At 35.9% G+C, this 22,429-nt stretch overlaps 1 protein-coding gene across 5 annotated transcripts in view; it reads left to right on the top strand.

Moving 5' to 3' along the window:
• The window catches only part of SEC23A (SEC23 homolog A, COPII coat complex component), a 66,878-nt gene that overhangs the window by 16,604 nt on the left and 27,845 nt on the right, over nt 1-22,429 (top strand). For all 5 annotated transcript variants that reach the window (XM_027065621.2, XM_027065622.2, XM_027065620.2 and 2 more), the window contains 8 exons: nt 652-731; nt 1,491-1,635; nt 3,844-4,002; nt 5,152-5,267; nt 10,731-10,854; nt 13,587-13,667; nt 14,787-14,876; nt 16,062-16,168. In XM_027065621.2, the coding sequence (XP_026921422.1) occupies nt 652-731; nt 1,491-1,635; nt 3,844-4,002; nt 5,152-5,267; nt 10,731-10,854; nt 13,587-13,667; nt 14,787-14,876; nt 16,062-16,168 (902 nt within the window). The remainder of the gene's footprint in view (nt 1-651; nt 732-1,490; nt 1,636-3,843; nt 4,003-5,151; nt 5,268-10,730; nt 10,855-13,586; nt 13,668-14,786; nt 14,877-16,061; nt 16,169-22,429) is intronic.

Raw genomic sequence — 22,429 nt, 5'->3', positions numbered from 1 at the left:
AATGTCAGGGGCTATATATATATTTTTTACCATTAGATGCCTGGCACATAGCAGGTACTTGAAATATAGTTGCTCAAAGGGATGGATGAATACAAGTTAAGAAATATAGACATTCATGTGGGGCGCCTGGGTGGCTTAGTCCGTTAAGCCTCCGGCTCTTGATTTTAGTTCAGGTCATGATCTTACATTCATGAGACAGCCCCATGAGATGAGCCCCGTGTCGGGCTCTTTGCTGACAGCACGGAGGCTGCTTGGGATTCTTTCTCCCTCTCTCTCTGCCCCTCCCCTGTTGGCACTCATGTGTGCTCTCTCGCTCTAAATAAATAAGATAAAACTTAAAAGAAGTACAGACATTGATGTTACATAGTAACTTTTTGACTCTTAATTAGAAATAAACTATTTCTGAGCTAGTATCCCTGTTTGCTCATATAGCACCTTATACTTTGTTCTCTTATGCTTGTTATTTCCTTGCATTGTTATTGTTTACCTGAGGGTCTCTCTAACTAGACCTTTTGCATTCTAAGGAAAGAGACTTTATGTTCTTTATTTTTGTGTTCCTAATACCTAGCACAGCATTTTGCATATGGTAAGTAGTTGATACATCTTTGTAGGAGTACTTAAATGGATATCACAAAAATAATCTCTTTACAGGAAATGCTGGGACTCTCTAAAGTACCCGTGACTCAAGCTACACGTGGTCCTCAGGTACAACAGCCACCTCCTTCCAATAGGTAATTATTAAATATGGCAAAGAGAATTTTACAATTTGTGCAGCTCTTTTAAGCATCCTGTACCCTTAACTGGAACATAGACATTCAGTAATACTATATTGTTATATTTTTAGGAATATAAATACACAGCATTAGTACATCTTCTAAAAAGTTGAGGCAGAATCATGCCACTGAAATGGTTGGTTTCTTATTATTACAGTGTTAAGGACTTTTTTAGTTTTGATATATTCCTGATCTCCTGTTTTTAAGTTCATAAACTAGTTGAAGGCAGCCAAACAAAAGTAGGGCCTAAAAAACGTTTCATTTAGCCTTAGAGGTAGTTTCCCCCTCCCCAAACTTACTAATCAGAAGTAGTATTACTAAAATTGAGTTGACATATCTTCTCATAATTATTTCAGTAGCCCTAAGGCTGACTAACTGGTAAATGCAAGACGTAGTCCTGATATAATACTTGGTGTGAGTGTTTCACTTACAGTGGTTGTACTAAAACTTTGGTTGTGGACCAGTAGATAGCATCACCTGGGAACTTGTTTGAGATGCACATTCTTGGGGCCTACCTCAGACCTGCAGAAACAAGACCCTGGAATCTGTTGAAACGAGTCCTCCCACCAATTCTTATGCACACAAAAGTTAGAGAACCATGGGTCTACCATGTATTCAAATTACTTTTTTCTATTTCTAAAAAAGGAAACAGTTTGTTTCTTACAGTCTTACCCATAAACATTTATAAATGACTTTTGATTTAATTTTGTTTGGCAGATTCTTGCAGCCAGTACAGAAAATAGACATGAATCTCACAGATCTTCTGGGAGAACTGCAGCGAGACCCTTGGCCTGTACCACAGGGGAAGAGACCTTTGCGTTCCTCTGGGGTGGCACTTTCCATAGCTGTAGGACTACTTGAGGTAGTGACAATAGCTTTGTTTTGGAATGTAAACGTGTATGTTTGTGTATCAGCGATATCTACAAGGCAATGTTGAGTGAAAAAATTAGGTCATTAAGACAGCAAATACTTCAAATTTGATCTGTGGTGTATTTTTTTGTGTATAGAGATGCATCTGGAAGGGTGTTTGTTCATCCAAATGTTAACAGTGGTAGAATAAGGGGAATTTTGCTTTTAAGTAGAATTGGAAAATTTTACACTACACATACCTTAGCTTTATAATTAGAAAAGAGGCTTTTAAAAAAAAGCTTTTTAAAAAATGAGATGCTATCAAATTTACAGAAAAGTTGTAAAGAACATTTTTCCCTCTGAACTATTTAAGTTGCTGACATGATGTTCCTAACCACTTGAATACTTTAGTTGTTTCCTGTGATTCAGGATATTTTTGTATATAACTACAATATAATTATTAAAATCATAATATTAACACTGATACATTACTATCACCTAGCTTTCAGATCTCATTCAAGTTTTATAGATTATTTCAATAATTTCTTTTACTAAAAAGAATCTCATTAAAAATTTATTTTACTAAAAATACATTCAGAGACATGTATTTAGTGGTATGTCTATTTAGTCTCCTACAGTGTGGAACAGTCCCTCAACTTTTCTTTGACTTTCATGACTTTAATGCTTTGGAAGATTCAGGCCAGTTATTTTATAGACTCACAAATTACTTTTGTTTTGATATGTCCTCGCAATTAGATTCAGGTCTTATAGCAGCAGGACTATCATAGAAATAATGCTGTGTTCTCATTACACCCTGTCAGGTGGCACATGATTTTCATTTGCCCCATTCAAGGTGATATAATCACCATGATCACTTACTAAGATTGTGTCTGCCACATTTTTACACTGTAAAATTACTCTTATTTCCCCTCCTTTTGTAATCAATAAACATTAGAAAATGAGAGTCTTTGAAACCAAGCAAATATCCCATTCTGCATAAAACTTTCAGTTTCTATATTTATTTATTAATATCATTATGGAGTTTACATCTCCTTCTTTCTGTGTATAATTACTTTGTTCCACAGTTAATGGTATTTATATAATTATATTAGAAATACTTTGCAATATCTGTAAGCAGTTGTTGGACAAAAATACAGAGCACATTTTTCAAGTTACATTATAGCTTCAGAAAAGAATGTAAATGATACAGCTTTTGCAATCCTGTCTGTTTTGAGTCCTCAAAATTTCTAGTCTACTGATAGCACTCTTATTTTTCATTTATGTAGTTATTTATTTTAAAAATTCTACCATTTTTCTCATTTCACTTTGGAAGAAGGAAAGGTAGATTGGAATACTCAGTCCATCATCTTAAACTAGAAAGATAAACCATGCATATGTTTTAATCATAAAAAAGAAAAGTAGAACTACAGCAGCAAAACAGGAAGATGTCCCTTTTCTTACTCCTTCTCTACTCCTTCCAGTCTAGGACTGGTTAAGCAGGAGCAGCATCCTTATTTATAGGGATCAGGCTTATAGATTATTTAAAACAAATTTTTTTTAACATTTATTCATTTTTGAGAGACAGAGCATGAGCATGGGAGGGGCAGAGGAAGGGAGACACAGAACCCGAAGCAGGCTCCACGCTCTGAGCTGTCAGTACAGAGCCTGACGTAGGGTTCAAACCCATGAACTGTACATCATGACCTGAGTCAAAGTCAGATGCTTAACCAATTGAGCCACCCAGGGACCCCATATGAATTATTTTAAAGCTAGGAAGGCACTATCATTTAAGATAAGATTTCAAAAGAAAGGTATTCAAATACCATGTATTTAAATCTCTTTTTTTTTTTTTTAAATTTTTTTTTTTTCCTCAACGTTTTTGTTTATTTTGGGGACACAGAGAGACAGAGCATGAACGGGGGAGGGGCAGAGAGAGAGGGAGACACAGAATCGGAAACAGGCTCCAGGCTCCGAGCCATCAGCCCAGAGCCTGACGCAGGGCTCGAACTCACGGACCGCGAGATCGTGACCTGGCTGAAGTCGGACGCTTAACCGACTGCACCACCCAGGCGCCCCTAAATTTCATTTTAAACATTTGATTATTCTTGGATAATTTATGCTTTCTTGTTTTCTAGAAAGAATATATCAGAATTCACTTTTAGAAATATATATCCTTGTATCTTCCTTTAAACTCTTTTGACAAGTTACTTTTTTCTGATAGTGTACTTTTCCCAACACTGGTGCTCGTATCATGATGTTCATTGGCGGTCCAGCCACTCAGGGGCCTGGAATGGTGGTTGGAGATGAATTGAAGACACCTATAAGATCATGGCATGACATTGAAAAAGACAATGCCAAATATGTTAAAAAGGGAACAAAGGTAATTTGGTTAAGTTTTTTGTTTTAATAGAAAAATTTCATTTGATGGAAGAGGAAGAATACGCATACTTTATAATAAGAAATCTGATATTGTGAAGTCTGATGCTGTAACTACTGTTCAGAATTGGAGAAATAGTCTCTTTTTTTTTTTTTGATAGTTTAAGTTACAATTTTTCTGCTTGTAAATATTTAAAGACTTAATAGTAGCACCAGTAGGTAGCTCTTTTTTTTTTTTTTTTGTGGTTGTATTTTTTTTTTTTTTCCCCAGTAAGTGTCTCTTTAAAGATTACTCCTGAGAGAAACCCTGTGTGCCTTTTTTGATATTCATGTTAAAGAATATCTTTCCTGCTTCAGGAAAAATTTCTTGAATTTTCCAGTTTTTCATTTGTAAGAGGCTTCCTCTAGATATGTATTTTGTTCAGAGGGTGAATAGTCCATCATTGACTTATGGGTTGTTTTCTGTTCATGTAACTTTAATTTTATTTGAGTTTGTGCTAGTACATTTTCACTTTTGACTATTGACTCCCTTGAATTGGTTCTGCTGTTAGTGTTCCTTTTTAAAAAAAAAATTCTCTGGAGTTTACAATTTTAGTTTAGTTGTACTATATTAACACTTCTTTTTGGTAGTCATAATATTTTTAAAAGTGTAAATAATAACATAATTTTTGTCACTATTACTGGATTTTTTTCCTGCCACCAGATTTCCCTTTTGAGGTTGGAAGTTTTCTTAGAGCTTCAAAAAATGTTTTGTATTTGTTTATCTTACAGCTTTTGTTAGTGTTTTTCTGTATTTTGGTGTTTTTGTTATCTGGGTGTGGACTCAGCCAAGAAAAAGAGTTCTGTGTTCCTCTTCTACTATGTTTATGTATGAAGAGCAAGATATTTGTTATACCTTTTCTCCAAGTTTAGCTTAATTTAGGAGTTTATTAGAATGCCTTAAAAATGTGAAAGTGTCAGACTTATAGAAGTTATTGTATCACTTTATGAGGAGTTTTCTATTATAGAAAATTAGAACATATCACACTTAAATTATTATGGGTTATAGTTTTAGTATTTTTTTAGGCCATTTTGATCTCTTTATGGGAAAAATGATTTATAGGATGGTTGAGTTTATACATTGATTTGATTTGATTTAAAAAATCTTTTGTAGCATTTTGAAGCATTGGCTAATCGAGCTGCTACGACTGGTCATGTTATTGATATCTATGCCTGTGCATTAGATCAGACAGGTCTCCTGGAGATGAAATGCTGTCCCAACCTTACTGGGTATGTATTTAAATTTTTGTAGTTTTTAGGATTATAGGCTAATAATTAGTTTACAAAATATAGACCAATAATGACAGTTTAGGAAAAACAGCCATCATTCTACCACTCCAGGACAACTCTTAACAGTTTTTGATATTGCTTTCTGTAAAGCTCATTTTACATTTTTTTCTAAAATTCAGTTGTAAACGCACAAGTTCTGTTTGAAAAGTTCATCTTGATGTCCTGCAGTCATTGTTTTATTATTGTAGAGCTTTTGAGTTATAATTCACACACCATAAAATTTACCCATTTAAAGCATACAATTGAATGTGGGTTTTTTTGATCTGTTCACAGGTTGAGGCACCATCACCAAATTTAGTTTTAGAACATTTACATTACCCCAAGAAGTAACTGTACCCATTAGCAGTCAATGCCCTTTGCGGTTTCCTTCTCCTTCTCTCTCAGCCTAGACCCCTAATCTACTTTCTGTCTATAGATTTACCTTTTCTGGATCTTAGGGAAAAACCATTTCATCTTTCACCGTTAAGTATGATGTTCCCCGTGAGTTTTTTTTTTTTTAATTTTTTTTTTTAATGTTTATTTTTGAGAGCGAGAGCAAGCGAGAAAGACAGTGTGTGTCAGGGAGAGGCAGAGAGAAAGGGAGACACAGAATCCGAAGCAGGCTCCAGGCTCTGAGCTGTCAGCAGCTTGACACGGAGCCCGAACTCACGAATTGTGAGATCATTGACCTAAGCTGAAGTCGGACACTTAACCGACTGAGCCACTTAGGCTCCCTAGCTGTGGGTTTTTGTAGATGCCTTGATCAGGTTGAAGGATTTTCTATCCTTAGTTGAGGATTTTGTCATAAAAGGGTGTTAGGTTTGGTTAAATGCTTCTTCTACATCTATTGAGATGATCACATGGTTTTTGTCCTTTTTTTATTAATATGTTGTATTACAGTGATTTTTATGTGTTAAACCAGCCTTGTATTCCTGGGATGAATCTCATTTGTGAATAATACTTTTTATATATTGCTGGATTTGATTTGTTAATATTTTTTGAGGATTTTGTGTCTATCTTCTTAAGGGATCTTGATCTATAGTTGTTTTATTTTTCTTCTTGTGATGTCTTTGGTATTGGCATCAGGGTAATACCGGATTCATAAAATGAGTTGGGAAGTGTTCCTTCCTCTTGCATTGGTAAGCATTACTTCGGGGATAATTTAAATAGGCTTTAAAAAACTCAATTAGGGCAGCTCCTGGGTGGCTCAGTCGGTTAAGCATCCGACTTCGGCTCAGGTCGTGATCTCATGGTTCATGAGTTCGAGTTCCACATTGGGCTCTGTGCTGACCATGCAGAGGCTTCTTTGGGTCCTCTGTCTCCCTCTCTCTCTGCCCTGCTTACACTCTTTTTCTCTAAAAAATACAGGGGCGCCTGGGTGGCTCAGTCGGTTAAGCGTCCGACTTCAGCTCAGGTCACAATCTCACGGTCCATGGGTTCGAGCCCCGCATCGGGCTCTGGGCTCATGGCTCAGAGCCTGGAGCCTGCTTCTGATTCTGTGTCTCCCTCTCTCTCTGCCCCTCCCCCGCTCATGCTCTGTCTCTCTCTGTTTCAAAAATAAACGTTAAAAAAAAAATAAAAAAAAAAATAAAAAATACAAAGACATTAAAAAAACTTAATTATGTATGTCAATTCATTTCTCAGGTTTATTTATTTAATTTTATTCATCTAATAAATATTAATGAGCACTTACTATGTATCAAACTGTTCAGGGTATTGGATATACACAATGAACGAAACCTAAATATTTACCCTCATGGAGCTTATCTTCCAGTGTAGGAGTGTTCAGTGTAATTTTCTATTGAACATATTCTCTGTGTTGTCTCACTGAAATCTGGTGAGTGTGACTGAGGGACTGAATTTAAAATTTTAATTTTAATTGATTTACATGTAAGTTTTTGTATTTTCTAATTAAAAAAAATTTTTTTAACGTTTATTTATTTTTGAGAGACAGAGATAGAGTGTGAGCAGGGGAGGGATGGAGAGAGAGGATGGACACAGAATCCAAAGCAGGCTCCAGGCTCAGCTGTCAGCACAGAGCCCGATGCAAGGTTTGAATTCATGAACCACGAGATCATGACCTGAGCCAAAGTGGGATGTTTAACTGACTAAACCACACAGGTGCCCCATTTACATGTAAATTTAAATAGCCGCATGTTTGGATGCACAGTTCTAGTGAGAGGAGATGAGACAAGTAAAGTAGATAGGATGTCAGTAGGTAATAAACGTTAAGGAGAATAATAATGCAGGAAATGAGGTTTGCAGTTCTAAAGGGGTGAGAAGGGAAGGCCTCATTGAAGATGAGGTTTTAGCAAAGACCTAAGGAAATGAGGTAGTGAGCCATATGCATAGATGAAGGAAGAGTGTTCAAACAGAATAGCAAGGGCAAAGTTGAGAACATGCATAGGGCGTTTGAAATATAGCAAAGAGGCCACAGTAGTGGAGTAGGGTGAGTGAGAGGGACAGATTGTGATGGTCTTTTGACTATGGTAAGGGCTTTGGATTTCACTTTTGTTTTTTTAATTTTTTTTATGTTTATTTATTTTTGAGAGAGACAGAGACAGACCACAAGCGGGGAAGGGGCAGAGAGAGAGGGAGACACAGAATCCAAAGCAGGCTCCAGGCTCCAAGCTGTCAGCACAGAGCCTGACGCGGGGCTCTAACCCACGAACTGTGAGATCATGACCTGAGCCAAAGTTGGATGCTTAACTGACTGAGCCACCCAGGCACCCCTGGATTTCACTTTGAGTAAGATCAGTAGAGGAGTGATATGATCTGTAATGCTGTAAAAAGGATCATCTGACTCCATTTACCTTCAGTGGTGAATAGGAATGCAGGAATACCAAGTGGTGGCTGAGAAGTGGTTGGGTTTTGGATATATTTAGAAGTAGAAGATTTGCTGATAGATTGGATCAGGGTTTGGGGAAAACTGAAAATCAAAGGAATTTACTGGAAGAATTGAATTGCCTTTTATTGAAATGAGTAAGACTGTGAAAAGAAGAGTATTTGGGGAGAAGATTAGGAGTTTAGTTCTGAACATGTTTGGTTTAAGATGCCAGTTGATATCCATGAGATGTTGAGTAGGCAGTTTGATATTATAACATAGAATACAGAAGATCGATCTGGGCTGGAGACATAAATGTGGGAGTTGTCAGAATATGGTGTGTGTGTGTGGTTTTTTTTAATGTTTATTTATTTTGAGAGAGATAGAGTATGAGCAGGGGAGGGGCAGAGAGAGAGGGAGAGAATCTCTAGCCGGCTCTGCTCTGTCCGTGCAGTCAAACATGGGGCTTGATCCCATGAATCGTTAGACCGTGACCTGAGTGGAAATCAAGAGTTGGATGCTTACCCAGCTGATCCACCCAGGCACCCCACTGGTGTTTTTTTTAATAGCAGTAAAAATGGATGAGATTGTAAGATTTAGCAATCTAAAAGCAGTGCAAGTTGACTTAGAGTGAACTAGAAAAAGAACAGAGGGGTGCCTGGGTGGCTCAGTTAGGCGTCCGACTTTGGCTCAGGTCCTGATTTTGTGGTTTGTGAGTTCAAGCCCTGCGTCTGGCTCTGTGCTGACAGCTCAGAGCCTGGAGCCTGCTTCAGATTCTGTGTCTCCCCCTCTCTCTGCCCCTCCCATGTTCATGCTCTGTCCCTCTCTGTCTCTCAATAATAAATAAACATTAAAAAAAAAAAAAAGAACAGAAAGAGAGGATTGGAAACAGCTGGTAGAGATTACAAGTTCTCAAACTTTCATGTGCAGATCATCTGGTTATCTTGTTAAAGTGCAGATTCTGGATTGGCTGTGCATAGGATGGGACTTGAAATTCTCCTTTTCAAACAAGGTCCTTGCTGATAATAGTGTTGCTGGACCAAGGGCCACACCGAGTAGTGAGGTTATAGACAGTTATTTCATGGAGGTTTGTTGTGAAAAGGAAAAGATAAGTAGGGTGGTGTAAGTTGTCTTTAACGTAGGATGCATATCACCAGGTATAGTGATAACATAGATCATCATAGATGATGTTTATAAAAGTAGAAAATCTAAAAGAACCTATTTACTAACTGTTGGAATTAATATGTTAAGTTGTCAAGACTTCTAGATCAAGGTCGTTGTACAAAATTCAACTATATTTTTGTATACCAGTGACAAATATAGATAAAACAACATTTAAAAAGATATATACTATATAATAACATCAGAGATAACATAAATCCAGTGTCAAAAATAAAATTACCATTAATTAATTATGCCATATCAGTTTTATTCTTTTGCCTATTTTAATTTTTATTGTATTGTTTGAAAGCTACTTAAAATATTTTAAAAATATGAGCAAATGTATGTAAATGTTTGTATGCATATGAGTTTATGGGTGTATCTATCCCCTTTTTGTAGAACAGGAGAAAATTCTACATATCCTTATCCACTTTGCATTTTCACTTATATTCTAGATAGTAGTCTACGGCAGTATATTACCTCATTGTGTGGATGTACCATATTTTACCCACCTAGTCTCTAATAGATGGTCCTCCGGATTGTTTCCAGTCTTTTATAACTAGTAATACTGAATACCCTTGTGCATATATTTGCTTTTTGTTTTTGTTGCCAGAATATTTTTGGGATAGATTCCTAATAGTGGGTTGGCTAGATTAAAGAGAAACCACAAGTGTAATTTTGTTAGATATTGGCAAATTCCCCTGTGTTGAGGTTGCATCATTTTGCATTCCCACCAGCAGTGTATGAAGGTAACTGTTTCTACAGCCTCACCAACAGAATATGTCATCAGACTGTGATTTTTGCTGATCTATTAGAGAAAAAATGGTACCTCAGAACTGTTTTTATTTGATAGTTAATGTTTTTTAAAACTTAAAAAAATGAGAACAGGTACATGCTTACTGAAAAAATTTGTACAGTACATGTACATAGTGCTTAAAGTGAAAATCGTTCCACAGCATCCTCCTATTCTTCTTCGCTAAGTTTCATGATCCTGTTATGTCTGATGTGATTGATACACACAGGCAGTATATGCATATATATACATATACAGGTATATATTTGTTTTCAAGAATGAGACTGTGTGCTGGAGAACTGGGTGGCTGGGATGGAAGAGACACATTTGCTACTGTGTACCATTTTGTATCTTTTGAATTTTTGTAGTATGTGGATGTGTTATCTATTTATAAAAAATAATGTTAATAAATTACTGAGAACAAATGCAAGTGTTAGGGGCACTCAGATGCTCTCAGGATTGAGATTATTTGTAGGGTGAAGATATTCTCATATATTTGAGTTTTTAAAATTAATGGTAGTAGAGTACATTTAGAAAGTATCTTTAAAATTTGTTGGTAGTATTGAGAGGTAATTTACTTTTCTGGTTTTAACACATAGGCCCAGTACTTGTGTCACATATATTATTTTTTGTTCTTTCTGTGCAGAGGATACATGGTAATGGGTGACTCTTTCAACACTTCCTTATTCAAGCAGACTTTTCAAAGAGTTTTTACCAAAGATATGCATGGACAGTTTAAAATGGGCTTTGGTGGTACATTAGAAATAAAGGTAAGCATCAAAACTTGACATGTGTGGTATGTTATTAAAAGAAATTTGTAGTCTTGACCATAATATTTAAATATCATTAATCAAATTCAATATAGACTTTAAAAGTAGAGATTTTGTTTACCAGAAAAATGTATCATCATTAAAATGTACATGAAATTTTACTTGAGCATTTACAAATAATTATTGGAAAAGGAGATACTATATAGGTAAAATTTCCTTTAACTGCTTTTTCTTTATATAGGATTTAACTTTTTAAGTGTGTTTTTTCTTTTTTAGTGCTGTATTTGCTTCTGTGAGTGCTAGATTTATTTTATTTTGGGAATCAGTAACTGAAGAGAAATCTATTCCATTTGGATAATCAGTAATTGTTTTTTGATTAGTAGGTTGTTGATATTATTTACTTCTTTTTTTTTTTTTTTTTTTAGAGAAAGAGAGTGCATGCGCATGTGTGTACATGTGGGCAGGGGAGGGGCAGAGACAGAGACTCCTAAGCAGGTTCCATGCCCAGTACAGAGCCTGATGCAGGGCTCGATCCCACAACCGTGGAATCATGACCTGACCCTAAGTCAAGAGTCAGGTGCTCAACCAACTGAGCCACCCAGGTTCCCTGATACTGTTCACTTCAAATTTTGATTTAAAAAACCCAAAAGTTTAGTGTTATAAAAGTGTATTACAAAATCATTGACTTTGAACTTCCATTAAATATTTCTTCGTAATCTTTTTATTTTATTGAATGCTTGCTATGTGTATAGCATTAGGCAGGGAAATTATGAGGATCTCAAGGGATATATAAGGCACAGTGCTTCTTAAGAAGAAACTTAAGTCTTGTGGAACCTGGCTAGCTGTCAGTGGAGCATGTAACTCTTGATCTCAGGGTTGTGAGTTCAAGCCCCACATTGGGTGGGAAGCCTACTTTAAAAAAAAAGAAACTGGGGCACCTGGGTGGCTCGGTCGGTTAAGCATCCGACTTCGGCTCAGGTCATGATCTCGCGGTCCGTGAGTTTGAGCCCCACGTCGGGCTCTGTGCTGACCGCTCAGAGCCTGGAGCTTATTTCAGATTCTGTGTCCCCCCCTCTCTCTGCCCCTCCCCTGTTCATGCTCTGTCTCTCTCTGTCTCAAAAATAAATAAACGTTAAAAAAAAATTAAAAAGAAAAAGAAACTTAGTTTTGATAGATAAAATTAACATTTGTGATAGAATGAAATAACAGTAGATTATAAAAGTCCTATAAAGGTTTAGGGAAGAAAAATGAATGTATGCAGGACACAATTTATTCTTGGTGATAAATGGTTTTATAGTGAGTTACAGTGGTTTTGAAAGATGGCAGAATTTAAGTTCGTTGAGGAAAACACATTTTAGTAGGATCCCATGTGAGGAAAGGTAAAGAAGTGAGAATCAGCGTGGTATATTTGGGGAAACTTCAGTGAGAGTGGATGGTTTGTATTGCAGTGTAAGGGAAATAGTTTTAATTATGTGGTCAGTTGTATTTTGGTGATGCATGTGTAGCCAGAAGAAGCAATTGTAAGTTAATAAAGAATAGTGTTTCAGGTAAAATTTGTCTGACAATGGTATTCAGTTTGTCAGGAAGAAGAATCTCGAGTAGGAAAAGTGAATTAGGTTTTCTAGTTTTCTTGGATGGAAACTAACAGTGGCTTAAATTTTGGTGTCAGAGATTGGAAAGAAACCAATCTTGGTGACAAATTTTCTACAGGAGGAAAAACAGAAGATAGTGTTTAAAGTTTAGAATTAGGATGTATGAATTTTGGGTATGGTATTATTTTGAATTGAGGGTGAGATTACCAAATGGAGACCTCCTATGGGCAGCTGGAAATAGAGTATTGAAGTTAGGTCAGGGCTAGATTGTAAATTTGGGAGTTATAAACCTAGAAGTGTCCACTGATTTCATTATTGTTATTTTTTTAAGTGTATTTATTTATTTTGATAGAAAGAGAGAGCGAGTGTATGTACATGCACATGAGCAGAGGAGGGGCAGAGAGAGAGAGAGAGAGAGAGAGAGAAACCTAAGCAGGCTCTGCACCGTCAGTGCAGAGCCTGATGTGGGGCTTGATCCCACGAACCATGAGATCATGACCTGAGCCAAAATCAAGAGTCATGCACTCGACCAACTGAGCCACCAAGGCACCCCTGATTTATTATTATTATTTTTTTTTAATTTCTGTTTTTAACCTTTATTTTTGAGACAGAGAGAGACAGAGCATGAATGGGGGAGGGTCAGAGAGAGGGAGACACAGAATCTGAAACAGGTTCCAGGCTCTTAGCTGTCAGCACAGAGCCTGACGTGGAGCTCGAATTCACGGACTGCGAGATCACGACCTGAGCCGAAGTCGGACACTCAACCGACTGAGCCACCCAGGCGCCCCTATTATTTTTAACATTAGTTTGTTTTCATTAACCTCTGGGTTATAAATGTGGAAGGGTGTCTTTATTCTTTTTTTTTTTTTTTTTTTTTTTAAAGAGCCAGAGAGTGTGTGAGCATGGGGAGAGGGGCAGAGGGAGGGAGGGAGGGAGGGAGAGAGAGAGAGAGAGAGAGAGAGAGAGAGAGAGAGAGAGATACTGAGAATCTTAAGTAGGCTCCATACTTAGTGTGGGTCCTGACATGGGGCTTGATCCCAGCCGCCCCAGATGTCTTTATTCTTATGTACTTATAGTTGAATGTATATTTGAACTTATCTTTGAGGACACTAAAGTGTTCACTGTATGCTTATTTTGCAGACCTCAAGGGAAATAAAGATTTCAGGAGCTATTGGACCCTGTGTGTCTCTCAATTCTAAAGGACCTTGTGTGTCTGAAAATGTAAGTCACCTTTAATTTACTCTAAAAAGAAAATCTAGTTAATTCGAAGGACAGACCAACAATAGACTTGGAATGACAGCCTATAGTAATCCTTTCAAAATTATTGTGTGGGCTAAGTTTTTCAGTAGAATGTGGTTCCGTTTCCATTAGTATACATCTGTCTGTGGTTGCTCTTTATGCATACCCTTTTTACCATCTACCCCTAAATTAAAACCTTCGTGCTGTCACCAGTCTTTTGTTTTTTTATGCCTAAGTTATTCCTTCCCCCAGTGTGCCTAAAAAACCCAACAACTGTGATTTGGAAATTTGGAGACTTCTGAAAGTCAAATCTGAAATTTTTTTTGTTAGTAGGATTTCCAACAAAGTAACCAAATTAGCCAGATTTTAGTTTCAATTCCTTTCTTTTTTGTTACCCATCTAGTGGATGTATAGTATACTTTAAAATGGTAGAATTATGTACCTGTAGAGAGGATGATGGAGCAAATAAGGTGAGTAATCATCTGTAAAGTGTCAGAGTTTAAAAATTAATTTTAAGCAGTTTGCATGGTAAAAATTCTTATCTAAGAAGTTTTTTTGGGAATCAGAGTGTTTGATTTATGGAATTCTGATCTAGAGAACCTGTATTCTATATATGCATATGTTATGTGTTAAGTCAATATCTCTTTATATCAATGAAACAGTTGGATAGAAAGATAGTTGTAATTACTTCACTAAATAGTTTATACTGTTAAAGTCTACAATATTAAGAATGTGTATCAATATTTAGAAAGAATTTCAATTGTTTTATAATTTTGTTGTGTAAAAATTACTTGATTTTATTTCATGATAAGTTTATATGACTTTAAAAATCTTAGACTTTTAACATTCATTAAATTAGTTAGACACCTGAAATTTAGTTTTTCTTACTGGAGTTTTTTCTCCCCCTTTTACCTTAATGTATATTATAGTAATAAATTGGGAACACCTGGCTGGCTCAGTTGGTGGAGCATGTGAATCTTGATCTTGTGGTTGTGAGTTTGAGCCCCACCTTGGGTATAGAGATCTCTTAAAAATAAAATCTTAAAAAATTGTGTTCTCTAGCTTTCAAACGTACTATGTTTTTTTGTTTTTTTTTTACAGGAGATAGGAACAGGTGGCACTTGTCAATGGAAGATATGTGGACTCAGTCCCACTACAACCTTAGCCATATATTTTGAGGTTGTCAATCAGGTATGACTTTTTATCTTGAAGTACTCAATTTAGGCCATAAATATTTCATATTTTTTCTAATAGTAATTATGACCTAGAGCTTATTCTGTTTTGGAATTTTTGTTTGTCATTTTCTGTTTTTCAAGACTAAACTCTTTGGTGAGAGGATAAACTATAATAGAAAGAGATGTTAGGGAAACCTGCAAATTCCCAGCATTGGACAACCCAACTTTTAGTCTCAGTTTTCTTGTTGTTGTTGTTGTTGTTTTAATATAAAATTGAAGACTAAATAAATCTTAAATTCTGTTCTAGCTATTTTTGTAATTAGGCATCTAGCTCCTCCTGGTTGTCACAAGGTATATAATGATACATGAAATCTCTACAAGAAAGTTTAATATGTCAAAATTCATAAAAAAGGATTGGAAGGTAAAGATTCCAGTACTTGAAAAGATTTTTTTTTTCTGCTGCAGGAAGAAGTTATCATATTAAAGAACGATATAATGTACAAATTACTGACTTACATATTAATAGTTTTTAGGCATAAAATGAGCCACAAAGTATTAATAGCCTTCCTAAGACATGTACAGGCATTTTTTTTCTTTAAGCGTCAAAATATGTGAAAAAGAGTTGTTCTTACCAAAAAAAAAAAAAAAAAAAAATCAAAAAAGCAAGAATGCTAATTGTCAAAGGTCATGAAGAAAGTTTCTCTTATTGACCATTTGCTATTTCTTTCTGAGGACCATTATTATATACTACTGTTGGGCTTTTCTCATTAATAGTTTTCTGTCGGTCACCTCTTCATCAGGTGATTATTTTCCTAAAAGTTGTGTGTTCATTTTTCGTAACGAGGGGAGGAGAACTTGCTTCAATTTCTCTTTATCCAATTACTATTAGGCAAAATTGCCTTACTTATGCCTTTCTGTATCTCATCATTTCTTTATACTTCTCCCTTCATTTTGTTTCATGTCCTTCTGAATTGCATATTACTTGCAATTGATATCATAGCTGGAGTCATGTCTCTATCCTTCATCATTTTCCCCCTTTCCCAGGTCCATTTCTCTTATGTGGCAAATCATAGCTGTTTGGTATGCACTGGCAACAGGCATCCCTCTGGTAGATTTTAGAATGAATTTCATTAATGCTAGGGTAACTATATGATAAGAATGTAATTGATTTTGCTTAGTTTTTACTCTTATTTTTACATAGCATAATGCTCCAATTCCTCAAGGAGGGCGTGGTGCCATCCAGTTTGTGACTCAGTATCAGCATTCAAGTGGACAGAGACGAATCCGAGTGACCACCATTGCTAGGAAGTAAGTTGTATTTTTTAGAGATTTAATTTACGTATCAAAACTATCCTGGGTCATGCTTCCAAACTGGGTTACTGTTTTGAGTGACATTCATAATTATAAAATGAATATTTATGACTAATAGCATTTTATTTCTTTTTCATTTAGCTTATTTGCCAGAATATTCATTGTTAGGATCTGTAAAGCAATTTAAAAAACTACTCCTAAGACATATTCTTCAAAATAATTCCTTTATTGGGGCACCTGGGTGGTTAAGCATCTGACTTTGGCTCAGGTCACGATCTCACAGTTTGTGGGTTAGAGCCCTGCGTTGGGCTCTGTGCTGACAGCTTGGAGCCTGGAGCCTGCTTTGGATTCTGTGTCTCCCTCTCTCTCTACCCCTTGCCTGCTACACTCTGTCTCTCTCTGTCTCTGTCTCTGTCTCTCTCTCCAAAATAAATAAACATTAAAAAAAAATTTCTTGGGGCGCCTGGGTGGCGCAGTCGGTTAAGCGTCTGACTTCAGCCAGGTCACAATCTCGCGGTCCGTGAGTTCGAGCCCCGCATCAGGCTCTGGGCTGATGGCTCAGAGCCTGGAGCCTGTTTCCGATTCTGTGTCTCCCTCTCTCTCTGCCCCTCCCCCGTTCATGCTCTGTCTCTCTCTGTCCCCAAAAAAATAAATAAACGTTGAAAAAAAAAATTTCCTTTATTTACCATATTTCTCTGAGAGGAGGAGAAATGCTAATAAACATCCTATTATAGGCAATAATAATATGTATATACATACCTCATATAACACAATAATTAATAGCATTACTTTTAAATTAATGATAAAGTTCTTAGCTACTATTATCATTGTATGTTTTTTCAACTCTTATTATAATGTCATTTAATTCATTTACCAAATCTTCATTCAGCGTCTTCTTTGTGGCATAGGTAATTTTGGGGCAGGGTATGGAATGCAAAGGACTTGAACATACTTGGTCTGCTATATGATATGGAAGAGTCCAGTCCTCAACCTCTCTGTTAGTGAGGGGACAGTGTTTTTTTCCTTCCAATTTTTTGGAGACTGATACTTGTAAATACACTAAAAATGCATTACTAGAAAATGAAATTTAAAAAATTCACAATGCAGTTCCCTACTTTTATTATTAGACTTATTAGACAAAAAAATATTTTGTTAAATTGCTTAAAAATTAGTAAACATATAGTCTCAGTTTCTGTTCTTACCACATGGTGAACTGATACTAGGTTTGTATACCACACTTTGAGTAGCACTGGTTGAGACCACAAAAGGTGAAGTCTCTTAACAGTTAATATTATAGGGTAGTATTTTGTGTAACAAAGCCATGTCCTACATTTATTAACGTAGTTAAGTTTCCAAAAGGAAGTGATTAGGCATGACAGATGCCTTTTCTTGTTCGTATCTATATGATGTATTCTCTGAATAAGACATATATTTGGTGACATGTTCTTGCACAGCATTTGCACAGAGAACAGGTTGAACTGAACCTATAGCCCCTCTGTTTTCTTAGAAATAAATTATTTCTCAGCTCCTTTGATAACCCCTCTGTATATATTTGTGACATGTAAAACAAAGGGAAGATCATTTTGGAATAAAATTAGTCAGGAAAGGATTCTTAGATGAGGTGTGTCTAGAGGCAAACCAGTTTTTGGTCTATTTCTGTTTGTCTTGAACTTGACTGTCTGGGTAGGGAAAGTGTTGATCAGTATAAACTTACCTGATTTAAGCATGGGCTAGAAAATGAACACAGAGACATCTGAAGCTCTCATTTTATTGAACTGTATTTATACTCTGGCTTCATTCCTGAAAATCATGAGATTGTTTTGGTGAGTGATGGACATTAGCTTTATGTTTGAACTGAGTATTGGTTGTATGGTCTGTTACTTATCACAGGATTATACGTAGATTTATTTATTGTCCTCCTCTGTTACCTTGCTTTGACTTAAAATCCTGCATCAGTGTCAGGGGAATATATTATTCATTTGAGTTAAATATCCCAGCTGACTAAGCATTCACTTAGATTTGTTAATACTTCATATCAGGAACTTGGAAGTTTGATTCTTGGCAAACATGTCAATTTATTTATGCCCCTCAACACACACACACAGACACACACACCCACATGCACACACACGTGCAACTTAAATTGGACATTCAGAACATTTACTTAAGGAAACAACTGGACTACCAAGTTGAGGGATATTTTACAAAGTTACTGGCTTAGAATTGTCAAAAATGTCTTGGAAGGCAAGAAAAGCATTAGTAACCAGTCCAGATTAAAGGAGACTAAAGAGATGTTACAACTAAAGCCAATATGTGATTCTGGATAAAATCCTGTGTCAGGAAAATATTTGCTATAGAGGATGCCATTGAGACAATTGGAGACATTTGAATATGGTTTATGTATAGGATGATAATATTAAATCCATGTGTAATTTCATGAATTGATAATTAAGGCTATATAAGACTATAAGATACTCTTGTTCTTAAGAGATATATACTGAAGTGTTCACGGGAGAGGGTCATAATATCTCTAACTTAATCTCAAAAAGTTTGGCAAATGAAAAAGTATGTTTATGTATAAAGGAAGAGAGAATGATGGGGCAAATAGTTAAAATGCTATCAATTGATAAATCTAGATGATGGATATATAGGAATTTATTCTACTCATAGCTTTTATGTGTAAAATATTTTTAAAATGAAAAGTTTTAAAAAGTTAGATAACAACCCAGTGAAGAAATGGGCAGGGGACCCAGGCAGTAGCCTGGGTGGCTCAATCGGTTGAGTGTCCAACTCCTGGTTTCCGCTCAGGTCATGATCTCATGGTTCTTGGGTTCAAGCCCTGTGTCAGGCTGTGTGCTGGCAGCATGGGGCCTGATAGGGATTCTCTCTGTCCTTTGTGCCCCTCCTCCTGCTCACACTTTATCTCTTTCATTTCTCTCTCTCAAAATAAATAAACTTCAAAAGGGGGGGTGGGGGTGGGCAGAGGAGTTCCTGGGTGGCTCAGTTGGTTGAACATCTCTGACTCTTGATTTTGGCTCAGGTCATGATCCTAGGGTCATGGGATCCATGACTGATCCACACTGAGTGTAGAGGCTGCTTAAGATTCTTTCTCCTTCTCTGCCTCTCTCTTCTACTCGTGCTCTCGCTCTCTTTCTGGAAAAAAAAAAAAGGCAAAAGATATGAATAGACATTTTTCCAAAGAAGACATGCTGATGGCCAATAGAGACATGAAAAGATGCTCAACATCATTCATTATCAGGAAATACAAATCAAAACTATAATGAGATATCACTTTACACCTATCAGATGGCTAAAATTAACACAGGAAACAACAGATGTTGGTGAGGATGTGAAGAAAGGGGAACCCTCTTACACTGTTTGTGGAAGTGCAAACTGGTGCAGACCCTGTGGAAAACAGTATGGAGGTTCCTCAAAAAGTTAAAAATAGAACTACCCTACAGTTGAGAAATTGCTCTATGAGGTATTTACCATGAGGCTACAAAAATACTGATTCGAAGGGACACATGCACCCTGATGTTTATAGCAGCAGTATCTACAATAGTCAAATTATGGAAAGAACCCAAATGTCTATTGACTGACAAATGGATACAGATGTGGTGTGTATACATACAGTGGAATATTAGCCATCAAAAAGAATGAAATCTTTCCATTTGCAACAACATGGATGGAGTTAGAATGTATTATGCTAAGTGAAATAAATCAGAGAAAGACAAATACCATATGATTTCACTCATGTGAATTTAAGGAACAAAACAGATGCACATAGAGGGGGGAAAAAGAAAGACATCATAAAACAGACTCTTAACTATAGAGAACAAACTGAGGGTTGGTGGAAGGGAGATGGGTGGGGGATGGGCTAAGCGGGTGATAGGCATTAAGGCAGGCACTTGTTGAGATAAGCACTGGGTGTTACATGTAAGTGATGAATCACTAAATCCTACTCCTGAAACTAATATGACACTATATGTTAACTAACTGGAATTTAAATAAAAACGTGAAACAAACAAGAATAGGTAGTCTTTTAAGAGAAAGGGAGTTTCTTGGAGAAATTTCATGGGTTTATATATTTTTAAGTTTTTATTTTATTATTAATTTTGAGAAGAGACAGAGACAGCATGAGTGGGGGAGGTCAGAGAGAGGGAGAGAGAGAATCCCAAGCAGGCTCTGCGCTGGTAGCACAGAGCCCGGTGTAGGGCCTGAATCCATGAAACTGCGAGATCATGACCTGAGCTGAAACCAAGAGTCGTACACTTAACCACTGAGCCATCCAGGTGCCCCTATATATTTTCAGTTTGCACAGAATTTATGAGGCCATTGTAGAGCTATATATCATGTATGTTTTGGTGCTATTTATGTCATTATGTCTTACCCAAACACCCATCTTTTCAAATTAACTTATCCTATTTTCAATAATCAGCACTTATTTTTTCTTTATTTATTAGTAATATGATTTTAGGGGCCTAGGCGAGTGTACTTCTTTAAGTGAGCCATGTGAAAGTAAAGAACTCAGGTTCCTGAGATACAGTCAAAAGTTACCCTATTTTTCATATAGAAAACAACTTTGACCTGGAAAGTTTGGTTTAAAACTACTTGTAAGAATTACAGTGAGGAGGGGATATTGGAAATAAGATAGATTTTACAATGTGAACAAACTCTTTAAACTTTATTTTAAGAGCATAATTTTTAATTTATAGCTAAATAAGATTTAATTCGTGAATTTGCATGCGCTTAATTGTCAATGTAGTTAAAATGTCACCTTTATGTTTCAGATTGCAGCAAGAGAATATCATGGTCATCTTAGTTGGGAAAATGCTGATTTAGATAATTTTGGTTTTAGTTCTTTAAATTAAAATTTTTTAATTTTTTAAATTAAAATTTAAAAAAAATTTAAATTAAAATTTAAATTAAATTTTTTAAATTAAAATTTTTTAAAATTAATCTTTTAAATTAAAATTAAAGTTTTTTAAATTAAAATTTAAAAAATAGTGTAAACCATTAGTTTAAATTACTTTAAAAAATAATTTCAAAATTGCTGGTTCTTATTCTTTTACTGATTCTCATTCTTTTTTGCCTCTTGCTATTTCTCTAGACTGAGATACTTAACAGTTATCTGGAAAATATTAAAAAATTATTTGTCTACTTGAAAAAAATTAAAAATAGAGAAAAAAGGAAGAATTTTGAATATGTTACTGCCTAAATCTTGGGGGATGACTTCTTGCATCTTTGAGTCATGCAAAAGTGGTCTAGCTTTTCAAAAATCTTTAAATTTTTCTAGACTTGCTTAAAGTGAGGTACTTTGGAATTAGAATCAGTTGAAGTATTACAAAACTCTGTGAAATATTAGACAAAAACTGTTGCTGGGTCTCCCCAGGATGAGTTTGACTGGATTGGATTTATAGAACATGTGAATTTAATAGATTACTGCTATTTTATGTGTAATAGCAAATTAATCCCTTAGACTAAAATTTTTACTAACATTTAGCATGGAGGGAAAAGAATACATAGAAACTATAATTGTATTTTTTTTCCATTAATTGAATTAAATACCAATGAGAAAATAATTTTTGATAATTTTTAGTTTACAGTTTAGTAAATGAGTTACTTATTTTTGTTATATTTCCATGTTTCTGCCTTTAAAAAATTGAAGAAATAAATTTTCTTTTTTTTCCTTTTTTAAAATTTATTTTATTTTTTTATTTTTAAATTTTTTTACATTTATTTATTTTTGAGAGACAGAGCACAAGTGGAGAGGGGCAGAGAGAGAAGGAGATAGAATCTGAAGCAGGCTTCAGGCTCCGAGCTGTCAGCACAGAGCTCGATGCAGGGCTCGAACTCACAAACCGTGAGATCATGACCTGAGCCGAAGTTGGGCACTCAGTCAACTGAGCCACTCAGGCTCCCCCTCTTTTTTTTTTTTTTAAATAAGATAGAGAAAGCAAGTGGGAGAGGGGCAGAGAGAGAGGGAGAGAGACAGAATCCCAAATGGTCTCTGTACTGCCAGTGCAGAGCCCAATGCAGGCCTTAAACCCACAAACCAGGAGATCATGACCCGAGCCAAAGTCGGAGGCTTAACTTATTGAGCCACCCAGATGCCCTTGAAGAAATACAATTTAAAGTCTGATATAGAGACTTGTGTATCTATGTGCACATGTGCACATTCACACACATACCTGTGCTATTTTCTTAGTTGTAAAAATCTTAATGTCTTAAGGAGTGTGTTTGGAGATTTGTCTTTAT

This window comes from Acinonyx jubatus, chromosome B3 (assembly GCF_027475565.1).
Source record: "Acinonyx jubatus isolate Ajub_Pintada_27869175 chromosome B3, VMU_Ajub_asm_v1.0, whole genome shotgun sequence".
In the NCBI taxonomy this organism is placed as follows: Eukaryota; Metazoa; Chordata; class Mammalia; order Carnivora; family Felidae; genus Acinonyx; species Acinonyx jubatus.
This window is presented reverse-complemented; position numbering and strand designations above follow the sequence as displayed.